We start from the raw sequence: 16,856 nt of genomic DNA on the forward strand, positions 1-16,856 counted from the left end.
GCAGGTCCAATCTTATTGAACGTTTAAGCAACAGCCAAGTGCCGCCTTTTTGTTTTGTTTTTTTTGTTCCTTCCTCCATCTCTTATCTGCAGCCTTAATTCAGCAAATTTGGGTCTTCCTTTTTTCCACCACTTCCTCTTGTAGCACCTTCCTCCAGACTCCTGAATGAATCTGTTGTAAATTCTCTTTGCTTCCACTTCCTCGTTTGTATTGATTTATGGCCTGTTTTCAGAAGAGTTGAACACTTAATTTTTTGTAATGATTGAAAAATTTAATATGTTTAATTTTATTTTTTTTTATGCTGCCCGCCCCCCAAAGTAAATGGATGGGGGGGGGAGGGATAGCTCAGTGGTTTGAGCATTGGCCTGCTAAACCCAGGGTTGTGAGCTCAATCCTTGAGGGGGCCACTTAGGGATCTGGGGCAAAATCAGTACTTGGTCCTGCTAGTGAAGGCAGGGGGCTGGACTTGATGACTTTTCAAGGTCCCTTCCAGTTCTAGGAGATGGGCTATCTCCATTAATTTATTTATTTATTACTTTTTTTTGTATGTGTATTTTTCAGTTCAGGCCTGGAGCTCTTGCCTGATGTTCAGTACGCCTTTGGGCTGCCGTTCCACCCACAGTATGAAGAACAATTTACTCTGGAAGAAAAGAGCCTTTCCTTAAAAATAATGCAGTATATAGGCAACTTCATAAAATCTGGGTAAGTGAGTGACCTTAAAGTATTATCTACTATCTTGTGGGGTGGGGGTATATATTAAAAAGCAAATGTAGGGTCCAATTCTGCCCTTATTCAAATAGTCTCCAGTCACAGGAATAGGATCTATACAGATGTGTAAGGCTTCGGCCAGTAGTGTTAGAAGGCTGTGGCCAAACCTGGATGCATAAAATAGTCAGTCACCTACATAAAAACAGCCTAACTTTTAGCTGTGCTGAGCATGCACAAATTCCATTGAAATAAATGGGAGCGACCGGTGACTAAATCCAGTTTTAGGAGTTTAACTTTAGGCAGCCACGTCTGACTATAGAACCATAGGGCTAGAGGGGACCACAAGGGTCATTTTGGCCTGGAGTCCTCTTTCAGAAGCACAGGAAGTAGCGGTGCAAGCTTTGTGTCACCGCTCTGTGAATAGTCCTCTGCATAAGTCAGGTGGGCCCATTTCTCTGCGTGAGAAATATTAGCGAGATGCTTGTGTGGGGTCTTCACTTGGAAACTGCAACTTTCTGTGCCCCTTTTGAGAGTTTCAGAGGATGGTCTTGAGTCTGAAGCCTGCTGAGGTGGCCAGTGAACCTGCTAGCCGTGATGGTGTTTGTGTGATGAATGTTTTGTCCAGTACGAATTGATCATAGATGACCAAATGCTATCAGATGATCATGCCTAACATTTTGGCTAACCAGGCTTGAATTTGACCCAGTGACCCAGAGGTGAAAAGCTCCAGTCCCTGGAGCCAGCCTATCCCTATCATACACTGCGCAGATTATAAACTGGTGATGTTCATGCCATTGTTTTCTAATAATCTTTTCTATTTCTTCATTCAGAAATCCGAACTATCCTCATAACTTCTCAAGAAAATTAACTGGAGCTGTGTCCCCGTGGCCCATGTTCCTGTCACATGCTAATGGTGATAACTATAAGGAGTTCACTGTTTCCTTGCCAAATCGTAAAGGACTGAAAAGAGCAGAATGTTCTTTCTGGTCTGATTATATCAAAACACTCAAAGCTTCTACTGGTAAGTAGATAATATTCTGTCACTTAATAGGGCTTGACGCCTCTGTTTAAAGTCCTGTCCATGCTATGGCCCTATCTACACCATAATTCCCTTTGTGCTAGCAAATAGTTTTCACAGATTGCCTCTGCTAACGTGGTTGTGCTGATCGGTGTGGCAATGGGATAGTTTCTTTCTTAAAACTGATTTTTAAAACTTCTCTTGAGACTGCGGAACAGGGACTAAAGTTGAAACCATGTCAACAACAACTGCATTAAGCACATTGTCCCCCGTCTCCCATCATATGGTCTACAATAAAGGTTTATTATAATAGTTACAAGAAAAAAAATCCTTGTCCACGTTGATCAGGGAAAACATAGCAGAGCCCTGTGTGCAACCATTGCTGGATGCGTTGTGAAAGTGAAACGTGAAAGCTAGTGATGTCCAGGTATGGAACATCACCATCTTTTAACTAATGGGAGATGTTCAGATACTACAGTGATGAGGGTCATATATGTGGGCGGGTGCATAGATAGGTGGGGAAGGTAGGAGTGAGGGGTAACCTCTCTGTAATTAAGGTTGTAACCAGGCTTCCATTATAAATCCAATTTTGCCTGCCTCGCTCCTTCCAAAATCTTCAAACCAGAGTCCTTTCCCCATCAAATTTCACATGTGTGGTCTAGAGGGAGAGAACACAATTTTTCTGGCCAAACTGGAGGTGAATTGGCCAAATCATTGGCCATAGGCGATCATAAACCAAAAAGTGGGGTGTAATTAGCTTGTAGAACACTTTTCATGCTTCTTTGCTACTTTTACTTCCTCTCCCAAAATGGCGTATCCTAGAAATGTCAAATTAGCAGTAATCAGCGTTTCTTGGGCAATATCTAGAGCTTGATCCTGCAAGACGCTGAGTGCGCCTGTCAGGTGTTCCCATCTCCCATTGAAGTCACTGCTCAGCGCCTTCTAGAATCAAGCCTCCAGCATATAGAATTAGTTGAAGCTTTGTAGTTGCATGTATTTAAAGTTATTCACGACTGGATTAGAAATGGATGAGCATATACACAGCTGAGCTGCTCTCTGTAATTTCACTTCCATGAAATAAATCTGAAATAATATAAAAAGTTCTCCACCTTGAAATAGGTGTTTCATTATGTGACCCAGACCATAGCACTGGGCAATGGAACATACTGTTTGTAGTTAGCATATATTTGGAATAAATGTGTCTTATTATCTTTACTTGAAGATAATTTATTGACACTCTTTCTATAAATAGTGCAAAGGATTATTTCATTACTAGCATTGCCATTGGCAAGATATTGAGAAGAGTCTGAGTCTATTTCGTTGTAAATGACTTGTAACCAAAGCTGTATGAACGCTTCCAAGTTTGGTTTGAAACTGGTTTGCAAACTATGTACGTAGGGAACAGTTCAAATGGGGTCAGGCAGATCACAGAATTTGAAATGGTCTGTGTTTCAACAAATTGAGTTTTCTGGGTTGAATTTCATAGTGAGCCCACACATATATTTTGTGTTCAAGTTCGTGATTGCTCCCATGGGTTTGCACGAGCTTCACCAAAACCAGAAGTGAGACATGCGTAATGGAAAGTACTATATGGCTTTTTCCAGTGCCCGTGTTAGCGACTTGAAATTAACCGCAAACAACAGCCATGGAATGTTTGTGGGTATCCAGAGATAGTTGCAAGGGCTTCAAATTCCATCTGCACGACAGGGTCAATTCCACTGAATAACGCTGCGATCCTGCACAGGAAACCTCTCCCTCCTGCACAATTGGTAGTTTTGGAGGCTCTAAGACTACAGCAAAAATATTCACCTAAAACTTTGAGAGACAGTTTGGAGCCATAGCAGAGATGTAATGAACCACCCCTAGTGTTGTGAGCAGTTCAAACGTGGTTCAAGACTGACTGGGAGAATTTCCGGGGTTAGAGTCAAACATGTTGTACTACTTCTGTTTTCACCCTTTTGTTTGACAAATCATTTGAACAACAGGTTCCATTAGTATGAGGCAAGCATGTGGTGTCAGTGCACCAGAATGTCAAGCATGTGAGCGCATGCCGGCTAAGCTACACTTGGGGGGGGGAGCAAAAACAACTTTTTATAATCTTCTTGAGGCAACCTCCACTTCTGACACAGGAGGGTCAAGACTGCACCACAGAATTAATGCAAATTAAGGTTTACATTCCAGTGCCTGTTACTTAAAGCATGTTAACACCTTGATAATTAATTTTATCATTAAGCAATCTGTAATTTCTGCAATGCAGTCTGTGTGTGGGCTGCTAAATGCAAATGAGCTGACGGAGAGGTTTACATCTGCATAAAAATGTTGTTATTAAAATGTCATCGGCGAAGCATATTGCTCTTAGCCTGCTGTGTTCAAATGCTGCATCAATGAAAAAAGATTGCATTTATTTTAATCCTATTTATATTGTGGTTTCAGGCAGGACAGCTAATGGAGAGCAATCGATGGAAAGCAGTCCCAGTGAAGAACCAGGTGTAGTGTTTAATTCTGAAGACACACAGAGCCAGTCAGTGGAAGACAAGGTGGCTTACAGCAAATAGAAAGTCACACTGCATTTTAGATTGGTTAATCATGTCATTGTACATCTGTGTGACAGTGTCACGGCATACAGGCACAGTTGTTTCCATTACTGCAATACCTTTCCGATCATGAAAGCTTAAGTTAGATACAGCAACATTCGGTGTAAATATACGTGCGTTATTAAGTGAAACACAGCAAAGTAATCTGTCAGCAATAATTTTAGGCCAAAAGAAACTGTATTTTGTGATGTAAGACCAGTGTGCAATAAAACTGCAAAAAAAACAAACCCCAAACCCTAAATGTCAGAATTTGTTACTTGCCACCCTAAAAAAGTCATTTAGTCAATGAAAGGAAACCTAATGCAGGATGGACTGCTAGTAGCAGTGCCATGTACAAGGTCAGCATTTATACTGAAGCACCAAGAAGTCTCTGCAAAATAGACAAACTGACTGGGTATCTGTGTCCCTTTGGGGTCACCAAGGGGTACAGGGTGAATTGCTACCACCTCTTACAGTGTGAAGGAGCCTTATCCATGCCCACCGGGGGAAACTCACCCAAAGCCACTGGCTGCCGGCAACACAAGCAGCTCACTCTGGTCTCGGCAAGCCCTGCCCTTTCCCTCTGCAGGTCAGTAATTTGCACACCCCAACCCTTAGGCTCCCTAAGTAACTACTTGGGGCAGAGCAGAGGTAACCTGTTGCTAAATCTATGGAGAGAGTTAGCTCCCAGAGTTATGCTCTGGCCTCAGGTTACAAGTCCCAACCTGTCTGCACACCCCACTTTGTACGCTCAAGTGCCCGGTCCCTTGACTTCATAGTGCACACACATTTGCTGCCTCTGTGGAAGCCCTGCCTCCTAGTTCACTAGGTTCACCTCCGTTCACACAGCACTTGATTGTTCCTTTAGAAAAAACACATAGACATTTATCTCATAGATTCCTAGATGTTAAGGTCAGAAGGGACCGTTGTGATCATCTAGTCTGACTTGCTGCACATTGCAGGTCACAGAACATCACCCACCCACTCCTGTAATAGACCCCTAACCTCTGGTTGAGTTACTGAAGTCCTCAGATCATGATTTAAAGACTTCAAGTCACAGAGAATCCACCATTTACTCTAGTTTAAACCTGCAAGTGACCCATGCCCCATGCTGCAGAGGAAGGTGAAAAACCCCCCAGGGTCACTGCCAATCTGACCTGGGGCAAAATTCCTTCCCGACCCCAAATATGGCGGTCAGTTGGACCCTGAGCATGTCGGCAAGACCCACCAGCCAGACACCTGGGAAAGAATTCTCTGTAGTAACTCAGAGCCCTCCCCTTCAAGTGTCCCATCACTGGCCATTGGGGATATTTGTTGCTAGCAGTCACAGATGGGCCATGTGCCATTGACAAAGATTCAATAATAGAAGCAAGTAGAAGAATTGGAAACATATGCTTATAGATGTAAGAAATATAAAACACAGTCTAAAGCCTACACATATGAACAAATCTCTTTCCTGTCTGATAAGGTATTTCTCACCCAGTCATCAGTCCATACATTGCTTGTCCAGCAGAGAGAGCTGGGATCCACTTTCCATGAGACATTCCCGCTGGTAGAGTGTTGCCACCATAACGGGTGCCGTCTTGTGTCCTTCTTTCTCCTATTAGCAGGGCCAGCTCCAGGCACCAGCCCAGCAAGCAGGTGCTTGGGGCGGCCAAGGGGAAGGGGCGGCAGGTCGGGCTGTTCGGTGGCAATTCGGCGGCGGGTCCCTCTCTGAGGGAAGCACCTGCCGCCGAATTCCTGCCGAAGAAGAAAGCGGTGCGATGGAGCTGCCGCCGATCGCAATTGCGATCACGGCTTTTTTTTTTTTTCTCCGCTGCTTGGGGCGGCAAAAACCCTGGAGCCGGTCCTGGCTGTTAGACGGTTCCAGACTTTTTGTCTCTCTTCATAAACTGGGTGTTGTGTTAACTTCAGTTCACCCCCATGGTCACCCTATCTAAGATCTTTGTCTTGGGTTCTTTTGTGCTTTCTAAAAGTCTAAGCCTGTCCCTTGTCTAGGCTGTCAAATCTCAGCTGGGCTGGGTCGAAAGATGTCAGTTGTTCTAACTCTGGAGTGAGTTAGCTCTGAGAACCACTCCACCCTTGGAGATCAGTTTCACTTCCAGGAGCTTTGGAACACCATGTTCTACATGTTACATAACTCTGAAAAGGATTTCTGCGCATACATCCGACAGTAACCATAACAACCAGTGAGTTCTCAGCTTTAGGCAAAGATCACACATGGTTCCCTTCAGCGAAATACCGTGAAGATGGCGATCACAGGAGAAACACGCCTGTCTGGGCATGGCTAAGCAAATCCCTGAGCATAGACTCGTAACTTGGTACTGCCCGTCTGTTGCCACCATCGGATGCTTAGGCCACAGTATTGCATCTGATTTTGTTTTCTTCTTTCTTACTCATCCCATTACAAGCTGCCAGTAGGAATGTGATCCTGATGTGGCACATGGCAGAGAAGCAGGAAACTTGCAAACAGCAAGTTTATACAAAAAAATGGAGGTCCAAGAATAATGAAGTGATATAAGCATTGCCAGGGTGTGTTGTGGGTGGGAATCAAGAGGCATGCACACAGAGATTCAGAGATTCCACGGCCAGAAGACACAATTGTGATAAATCTAGTCTGACCCACTGTATAACACAGGCTGTAGAACTTCCCCCAAAGAATTCCTCAAGCGTGTCATTTCCTAAAAGATCCAATTATGATTTAAAAATTGTCAAAGATGGAAAATCCACCACAACCCACGGTAAGATGTTTCAAAAGTTCATTATTCTCACTGTTAAAAAATGTATGCCTTATTTCTAGTCTGAATTTGAATAACTTCAACTTCCAGCCATTCATGTTACCTCTTTCTCTGCAAAATTAAAGAGCCCATTACTAAATATTTGATCCCCATGTAGGTATCTATAGAAGATGTGAACATGTACACAAATCTATCACAGGTAAGTAATACAGTACACTGTGTTATTGAAAATTGGGTAAAATCCTGGCCTTATTGAAGTCAATGGCAAAACTCTCATTGACTCCAAAAAGGCCCAAGTTTCACCAGTGGTGTTGAAATGCATTAATAATAAAATTATCCATGAGGTTTTGTTTGCTGGCTGGGACTTTAGCCAGTGAATGAGCAATTAGAGCCATCTGCGTGGATCTAGGTTTCCAAAGATTTTACTGAGGACAGCAATTCACTATATAGCACTCCTGGATTCGAGATTAACATCCTGCTCAATAAGCAATCAAAACAATAACAGAGGAATCAAAAGATTTATTGCCTAATGATATAAGAAAAAGATACAAAGCTAGGGAAATGAGGTTGTCATTTCTCTGTCTCACTTTTATGGTGTGTAGCTAAATCATATCAGAATGAAAAAAAGTTTAGAAAACTTAAAAATATTAAACCCCAGATCTTAATTTTATAGTTCAGCCAAGCATGCTCTGTTAACAATGATTATGGAGACATCAATAGTGACTTGATGGTTGTGATTAGATTTAATTTTTCACTTCAAATGTGATCTGAGAAATGTATCACGTAAAGATTTAATTGTTTAAAACTGTCCACTTAATCTCAAGTAATCCCATATTATAGTGGGTGTGAGTGGGAAGATCTGCTCCATGTTTATATTATATACTCATCACCAATGTGGGGTTGATCCAGAGCTAAGCTTCAGTAGTTCATTATAACACGAGGTGAGTTTAAATGAAAGCAGGTCCTTCCAGCTCTCTCACTTGATTTCCACTACTGTGATCTTTGTTTTTGTGTGACATGACTCTAAATATCAAAGATTTAAAGGACTCTTATTGCGAGTGACGGTCTTGTTGTTGGACAATACCAGCCAACAAAATGACCATTTATTTCTATTCTTTTTCCACTAAACAGATACGCAGTGACTTGTCTGAAACTTATTCAGCCCAAGTTTCACTCTGTATGGTGATTCTCCAACTTCTCATTCCAGAGATATGAGACGCCTTCTCCCAGGCCAACTCTCATCCCAGTCACCCACTGCCTGGTTCTCAAAATGTTTAAATTCTGCAGACCACCAGGGAGATGCCTGTGGTGCAATGGTGACCTAGGGACTGTTGTTTGAGAACTTCTGCTGCATGCAGATCGTGTAGTGCCACCTCCAGACTCAAATCATCACTTTGGAGAATAATGGTTCTTGGGAACGAAACAAAACACATTTGACAGCTGAGCCAACATTCCATAACTCCTGCTAAATAAAAAAAGATTCAAAAATGAGAAGGATAATGCATGGACATCACAGTAGTGAAAAAAATGCTTAATATGCAAATCTACAAAATCTCAAATATATTCTAAATGTAAGCCAGTAATGTTCTTTATCCAGTGTATATGTTGGCTTATTTCATAGTCTCATTTTGGAACGAACAATTCTCCTAAACTTAAATAACCTCAATTTCTTTTTAAAACCCAAATCAACTAATAAAACATCTCAAAATAAATATCCAATAAATTCCAGAAAGAAAAATGTCATACAATGCTCATCCTAGGTCTACTCATGTGCACTTTGTAACACAGTCAACCCACTGTATTCAGCACCACAACATCATGAAATACAGCTACAATGTACAAAAGTTGACTATTCTTTATAAAACTTCACAATCACACCCAGCAACAGAACCACTAATCAGCTTCATTTGTAGCTAGTTACAGACAACAACCTGAAGAAGAGATCTGCATAGCTTGAAAGCTTGGCCCTTCCGCCAACAGAAGTTGGTCCAATAAAAGATATTAGCTGACCTACCTTGCCTCAGACAACCAACGTGACAGGATCTAATAATGAACTTGTTTTGTGAATATAATAGTAAATCATTTCCCCCCACTATTTGTCCAACTCTAGCATGAGTCAAAATGCTGGGTCCAACTCCCCTCCCTGGGGGAAGTTTGGATTTAGATGCAAATGCCACAACTTGAGCTCCAACCCTCCCAATCACAGTCTTATCTACCATGCGTGTTTGATCCGTACACAGGACCTGATTTCTAGGCCATGATGCCTGATGTAACAGGCTCAACCTTCCATTTGGTAGAAAGGCCACTTGTAAGTATCAGATTTTGTAAAGCTTCTCGACATCATTAGTGGCTGAGTGCCCAAAAAATACTCCACATACACTGGATGAAATGAATCAGTCCTATCACGCTCCACACTTCTTATGAGCCCCGTACTCCCCTTCCATGTCTGCTTCTCCTTTCCATGTCCCACTGGTATGCCACTCAGTTCCCTGTGCCCCTTCACCCCACCCTCCATGTCCCCTGCCCTATCCATCCTCCATGCCTTTCTTTTGCCCTCTGGTCCCTTCCCAGGGAGTGGGGACTGCAGTTTCATACCACTTCACCACATACACCACCCACTCCATTGCCCTCCCGGTCCTCTCCCCCCTTTCCCCCCATGTCCCCTTTTCCATTCTCGCCTGGACTTTTGAGCCCAAACACCACTGAAGTCAGGATGAGCATTACCATTGACTGGTATGGCAGCAGAGTTGGTCCTATTGTTTCCAGTCTTTAAGAGTATGTCTACTTGGCAAAAAAAACCCAAACCCCCACAGTAGCACGTCTCCAGGATCAGGCTTGTGCTACGGCAGTGTAGACATTCCAACTCAGGCTGGAGCTTGGGCTCTGAAACCCACCTCCCTCGCCAGGCTTCAGAGCCTGAGCTCCATCCCAAGCCAGAATGCCCACACATCTAATTTTAGTGCCATAGTGTGAGCCCAAGTCTGTAGACTCTCTGCCTTGGGGGGGATGGTTTTGCCAGATAAATGTATCCATGGATAGTACAGTGTAGCGCATTACTGTAGTGGTAGGCCTGATTTCCCCCCACCCACCCCCAGGAGGAGCAGTAATTAACTCCACAGTAGCTCAAGTGAGATCAGTGGCAGAGAGTGGAGCATAAGCTATTGCTTCACCTGAGTAGTCGATATCATCAGATTTCAATTTGAAATTGATCGGAAACTAAAACACCGCACAGGCATAACATGACCAGAAAAGAAAAAACATCTACAACTTATCAAAAGTGAAAACTGCCTTGAAACTTATCCCCCTCCCCCCAAAAAAATTCACCTCTCAGTTGACCTCTCAACTATGAGAAATTTCATCTGAAGAGCATATTTGACAGACAAGTGATCCAGGCTTTGGGTACACGAGGCTGGGTTGTATCTGTATTTTAAGTTGTTGGCTATTAAGGCATGGCGCATCCTGTGATACATTTGTATCGAAGATGCTAGGCAACGGTAAAGCATATTGGGAAAGATTCTATTCTAGAAAGCCAGCAAAGGTGCTGAGTTCTTTCCCTGGGCCAAATGGCAGCTGTAATTGCTGTAGCTGTAATTGCGTTCATTGTAGCTGCTGTCCAGCAATTGCACTGTACTAAAGACATAGCCTCGGTATCCTTTGTAACGTACGTAGCAGGGACTTACGCAGTAGTAACTGTGGAGGTATGTGCCACTGCTCTCCCACCATCCCTGCTCCTCCCCACAGGCAACATAATGAAAAGCAAACGTAATCACAGAGAACCTGCAAAGCCATAGATCCCCTTCCTGGTTCTGATCTGTTCTTTTGAGCAGAGAGCCAGTGTCAAAGCAGGGATCCCAAAAAAGATTTAAGATGCAGACAAAGAGAGAACCCAGTTTAAAAAAGAGTTAGAGATTTAACCAACAACTTTAACTTTTTTTTTTTATTTCCATGGCATTGATTTCATCCAAATCATTGAACTGGAGGGGACCTTGAAAGGTCATTGAGTCCAGTCCCCTGCTTTCACACCAGGACCAAGTGCCATCCCTAACAGATTTTTGCCCCAGATCACTAAATGGTCCCCTCAAGGAATGAACCCACAACCCTGGGTTTAGCAGGCCAACGCGCAAACCACTGAGCTATCCGTCCCCCGACTCACTGAACATCCACGCTTGATTCCTCTTTAGCGACACCCAGTCGTACTCATGTGAGCGCCACCTCCCAGTTTTCTAGCTGCCTCACTCCAGGCTTTAAGGGAATTTCTGGGAAAAGACCTTTCCACGCTAGCAGTGCTAGAACCCAGCAAACCTCAGATGAGAGCCGATGTGCAGCTACAGAGAGTTAAAGATGGTTTAAGTTTTTCATCAGGGCCCCTGCCAAACGGCTTACTCAGAAGTTTAGCAGCCTAGCCGTATGACCGGGTGTGGAAAATAGCACGCTCCACAGCACAGCTTGACTCATTATGAAAGCTGGTATATGTTATTGTTTTAAGCATATCTCCCCTCTCTTATGGATGCTGTTTCTCATGCATTCTCTCATACTAAGAGATGGTATCTTTTAGGAACCGACCCAACTGCCTCATAGGCCATCACGCAGCACTCTCTAGTAAGGGACAAACCAACACAGTCATGACACTGTGTCCTCTAGGTTAGTGGATCTAATCCACCCAAGCTTGGATGTGCCTAAAAGCTATGGGTGTGATTAAGGAATTTGCACATTCAATCCATGGAAAATTAAGAGAGACCTGGGCCTCCTAATCCCCTGGTGGCTTTAAAAATCTTACCCTACAGCTGTGCAGTGGCCTATGTAAAGTGAATTGGAGGGTGTCACTCCAGTTCTTCCTAGGCAAGTGGCTACACTGAAAAACACCCTTCCAGCAGGCATTAATAAAAAGTTTCCACAAAATGTTTAAACTGAAAAAAAGCCGCCTTTCCTTCAAAAAAAAATTTGGTCAGCTCTGTAGCGTGAAACATTATCATTATTATTGTTATTAATAGCTTTCCAAGGAGGTGAGCTTTGAGCCTCAGATAGTCAGTATCTGTGGGATCATGTGGGATCTCTCCATTACAAGGGCAATAGTCTTCCGGATGATGTGGCAGTCCAAGTATTACAACTGTATTACACCACGTAATGGTATAATGCAGCATTCCTACAAGTGTTTTGCAATGCACAACAAAGATGAAAAAGTGTGTGAGCCACTGGGGACAGAGGCCCAGATCCACAAAGGGACTCCGGCATTGCAATGCTCAATGGTCAGATTTTGCCTGCCAGATCAGGCCCCAGAGGCAAGAGAGGTAGAGGAATGTCTATCTTCCCCGGGGTTCATGACGTGTTCTGGGGCTTAGGCAGGCGATAGGTGGCCAGATGTCTACAGTGGAACAGCAGTGCACATGCCCAGAGAGAGAAACCTAGGTACCTGGGGAACTCTTACAGTGAGAACATAAGTGCTGAGTGAGCTTAGGCACCTACTGGGTTGGCAGCAGTCAACCAGGGATTGTGGCTTGCAATGGTGCTTAGAACTGGGACTCAGGTACCTACATCTGGGTTTTAGGCACCTAAGTCCCTCTGTAGACTTGGGCAGGAAGTCAAGGAGAGGTAGTTAGGATACGACGGGTGGTCGACCACAGGCTATAGGTGTATGGCTTCAGAACTGTCGTTTAAAAGGGGGAGTACAATTATTAAAGTGTTGGACAGACTATGCTAGATGGCTGGTGTAGTGGTAGCAAAGGCGATGGGAGAGCTGAACTGAAAGGAGACCAGCAATGGGAAGAGTGGGAGTGAGTGAGAGGGAAATATACAAAGAGATGAGATCACTGAGCTACCTGTAATTGGGAGTATGGTGATGAAGAGACCAAAAGATAAAGGGACTGATTCTCTAGTGGATACATTTGTAGGTGGAGCAGTGCATTCATAGCAGAGATAGACCAGAGAATACATCATTTGGATCTGCATTTTAACCCACCCCAAAGTTCAGGAATTTCAGATCTGGCATTTTCAATTCAAGACCATCTCTACCTCATAGCTCGGGTGAGTTAAGGACACTGGGGCAGTTCCCCATGTTAGGTCTCCAGGATTCCTTACCAACAGCCTGTAGTGGTGACCAGCTTTGCTTGAGTACAGAGATTGCAGGAGAGTACCTTACACAGTCATCTTACCCAATGGGAAGTTGAATTCTACCACATCTCCCACCTGCTAAGGGAGGGAACATATGGGAAGTAGTGGAGCACAAACTCCAGATGGCAGGGGGGAGCAATCAGCTCCTTCCTTGCTCTTTAAAGGGCTACTGAGTGCCTGAGATAAGAAGAGGGTCCTGAAACATTTTCTCCCCCCGTTGGTTGGTGGCTGAGTCCTTGTATAAATTGTATAGCACCTTTGGGATGAAAGGTCTTCTATAACTGTAAGATGCTGTTATGATGAGCACTAACAGGGCTATGCAAATAGTCTGAGATAATCTGTGCTGCTTTATAACCCAGTTTCTGCTGCAGCAGCAAGTGTAGGGAGTACTTCATTTTCGCAATAAGCCCAGTATCGAATACATCTCCTATTTCAAAGCAGAAGTGCATGTTGGGGAGAAACTACACCAAAAATAATCTCAGAAGACTGAATGCTCTGAAGTTTTTAAAACTCTTAGTCTGTAAATCTTTCATCACCTGCTAAACTGTGCCCTCAAATGTACATGCACAACCCTGTGCATGCAGAGGCAGAATTTCCTCATTCAGTCCCATACTATGGTGGTGTAAAACTAATAGTGGCACGTTTTCCCCAAATCTCTTTAATACCACTTTGCACTCAGTTGTTGCAAGTAGAAGTGACTAAATGAGGGACAAAGGGTCATGACCAAGTCCTGGGCAGTCAGACCTAGTGATCAGAATGGGAGTCAGGAGTCAGGCTGGGTCGGGTACCAGAGAGTCAGAGTCCAAGACAGGCCAGATGTAGCCAATGATTTTAGTTTATTGTTCATTTATTGTGTGGTTATGATTAACTAACATGTAATGTCATATATAGCCACTGTATTTTAAATAGAGTTAAGGTGTAGGATTATAGAAGCATAAGATCAATCAGTATGTCGAGGGAATAATCATGTATTAGATATCTAAGTAAGTAGGGCTGAATCACAAGGCCTGTAGGCTGAGCCCTGCAAGATTTTAGCTTAGCTATTTTAGGCCTTGGAGATAAGAAATGCTGATATAAGTAAGTGACCAAAGAATAACCATATGCCCTAAGATTATGGGTAAAGATGCACCAATGAGTGATATTGTGAAAAATTAACAGTAAGAGCAATCTTTGCTTACAAGATACCTGGTAATCACATTTTTCTAATACATGCCCTAGCCACAGAGTACACTCTCTGCAGAAATGCTAATGAGCTATAGTCAGAATTACATTATAAAAGAGGGTGCCTAGATTAGGAAAATTGAGCTCCCATGGGAAACTCCAGCGGGAACCACCCCTCTACTGATGACCAATCTATGAGAGAGACATCAGACCCTAACACTATTGTTAAGGATGTGAGTATAACTATATTTAAATTTGTAACTTGTGCAGGGTCTGTATAGAATTTCTATATGCTTGGGTAATCATAACTTTAATTGTAACTTTAATAAAACTTGTAAAACAGACTTGTACTGGTGAATGTGTGTGTGGTCATTACCCTGGGCCTTTATGTGTTCCTAGAGACTCTAAATCTGCAGCAAGTAGCAGAGGTGCCTTTCACTCTGTTAAGCTTGAAACTGTAACGACCAGAGCCGAACCCACAGTGGCGTCATACCACATTACAAAATTCACTTTAAATAAAATAAAAGGCTACACGGGAGTCCGGCAGCAGTAGGCAGGCAGGGTCCAACTACCAGGAGGTCAGAGTCCAAGGTAAGCCAGAGAATAAACCAGGAGGATCAGAAGCCGAAGTCTGGGATCTCTTACTCTTACAGGGTCTGAAGCAAGCAAGACAGGCAGGCAGCCTGTATTGTTGCTCAGACAACTCCCTGCCAAGACTTCCTGGCTTAAGTATTGGTGTCAACCAACCAGTGGGCTGTGAGGCGCTGCCATTCAGGTCCTGCTGGGTGGTACGTCCTGCTGGGCCCAGCCTCACAGAGTGCTCCCATAAAAGCTTAGCCTAAGGTTCCTGTGGAGATGTCAGTGGTCTAGAACCCACATGGTCCCTGTGGGTTCTTACACAAAGCCTTTGAAAACTCATCATCCATTTTCCCATCAATCGATTAGCTCCAGACAGTCCTCATAGCACAACTGAGGTCAATGGTATTATACTGATTTACACTAGTCACACCCATGGTATCGATTGTGTTTGTGAAGTAGGAATTATGACTGTGCTGATGTGTCATCAGCGCCCTCTCTCCCATAGCAGGCGTCCCTTTGAGAGAGCCTTTTTCACGAAAACCTCCCCTTTGAATCCAGTTCCTTGTTTAAACCTCATTTTCTCCTTCATGAATATTTTAGTATGATTAAAAATAGAGCTCACCTGCTATACTTAGCTCTCAATAGGGCTCTAGGACTCACTGGTCTAAATTCTCTCCCTTACACCTCCTGGAAGTCTGTAGAACTGCACCGGTCTCCGCGGAAGGCTATATTTAGAACCTGACTCTCTCTGACATCGGTCAGTTTTGCCATGGATTTCAGCAGGGCTTGGGGCAGGCAAATTTAACCTATGACCTAGTTTTTTTAATTTACCAGCTTTTCCTTCATGTTATATTTGGCTTCACATGAGTTTTTGCTCCCCAGAGTCTGACAAAACATTTTTTGGCAGACAAAGTGCCTGAAGTTCCCTTTTTGCAAGAGCAGCACGGCACAAATTGTCAGCTACCCAGAACTTACCCTGGGGGCTCTGCTGCCTTAGGCAACCTGGCACACCTCCGCCACTACGCTCAGTTACACCCCAGGAGCTGCCAAGTTCTAAGTAGCACCTTGGTTGGTATCTCTCAGGTGTGGGGGGAGCTTTTCCTGACTTGGCCTGGCTCTCCTATCTAATAGTAATCAATGGTAATATATGGCACTTACATAACACCTTCCATCTAGAGGGTCTCAAGGCCAAGATGAGAGCAGGAGCGCAAAGCTTCCTGACAATCAGGCCCCTTTAAGGTTTTTTAAAGTGGGGCCCCCAAAATCACTAATTATTTTTTAAAAATCACAGCCTTATGATGCTTTTTCCTGCCTTTGAGGTACAGTTTTTACTTTCCCTATTTTACAGATAGACAAATGTAACCCACTGGTCAGTGTGTGTTTCATGTTCCCTATCTAGAGAAGACAAGGGTCTTACAGACCCTCTCTCACCCGCGCCCCACCCACACTGAGCAGCTAGTTCTTAGTGTAACACCTAAGACCCCAGTCATCGGCAGGCAGGATTGAACTTGGGACTTCAGCCTATGAGCCTCTACTGCACGAGCTAAAAGCCACATGCTTCTTAGCTAAGGCTGTAAAGCAAACTCATTAATCTCTAAGTGGTCTCGGTGCCACTAGAGTATCAGAGGGGTAGCCGTGTTAGTCTGGAACTGTAAAAGCAGCAAAGAGTCCTGTGGCACCTTATAGACTAAGGCTTGGTCCACACTGGGGCGGGGGATCGATCTAGGAAACGCAACTTCAGCTACAAGAATAGCGTAGCTGAAGTCGACGTTTCCTAGATCGAATTAAGTTTACTTACTGCGGGTCCACGCGGCGCAGGCAAGCTCCCCCGTCAACAACACTTCCTCCTCTCGGCGAGCAGGAGTTCCGCAGTCGACAGGGGAGCACTTCTGGGATCGATTTATCGCATCCAGATGAGACGCGATAAATCGATCCCAGAAGATCGATCTCTACCCGCCGAATCAGGTGGGT

At 43.9% G+C, this 16,856-nt stretch overlaps 1 protein-coding gene across 1 annotated transcript in view; it reads left to right on the plus strand.

The window, feature by feature from the left end:
• TG (thyroglobulin) overlaps nt 1–4,465 on the plus strand; it is a 207,687-nt gene extending 203,222 nt beyond the window's left edge. Inside the window, exons 47-49 of the mRNA XM_026659965.1 lie at nt 562–702; nt 1,539–1,729; nt 4,160–4,465. Coding sequence (XP_026515750.1) covers nt 562–702; nt 1,539–1,729; nt 4,160–4,281 — 454 coding nt within the window. The 3' untranslated portion in view covers nt 4,282–4,465. The remainder of the gene's footprint in view (nt 1–561; nt 703–1,538; nt 1,730–4,159) is intronic.
• The last annotated feature ends 12,391 nt before the right edge of the window (nt 4,466–16,856 follow it).

The sequence above is a fragment of the Terrapene carolina genome, unplaced genomic scaffold (assembly GCF_002925995.2).
Source record: "Terrapene carolina triunguis isolate 2854851 unplaced genomic scaffold, T_m_triunguis-2.0 Scaffold58, whole genome shotgun sequence".
NCBI classification, from domain to species: domain Eukaryota; kingdom Metazoa; phylum Chordata; order Testudines; family Emydidae; genus Terrapene; species Terrapene triunguis.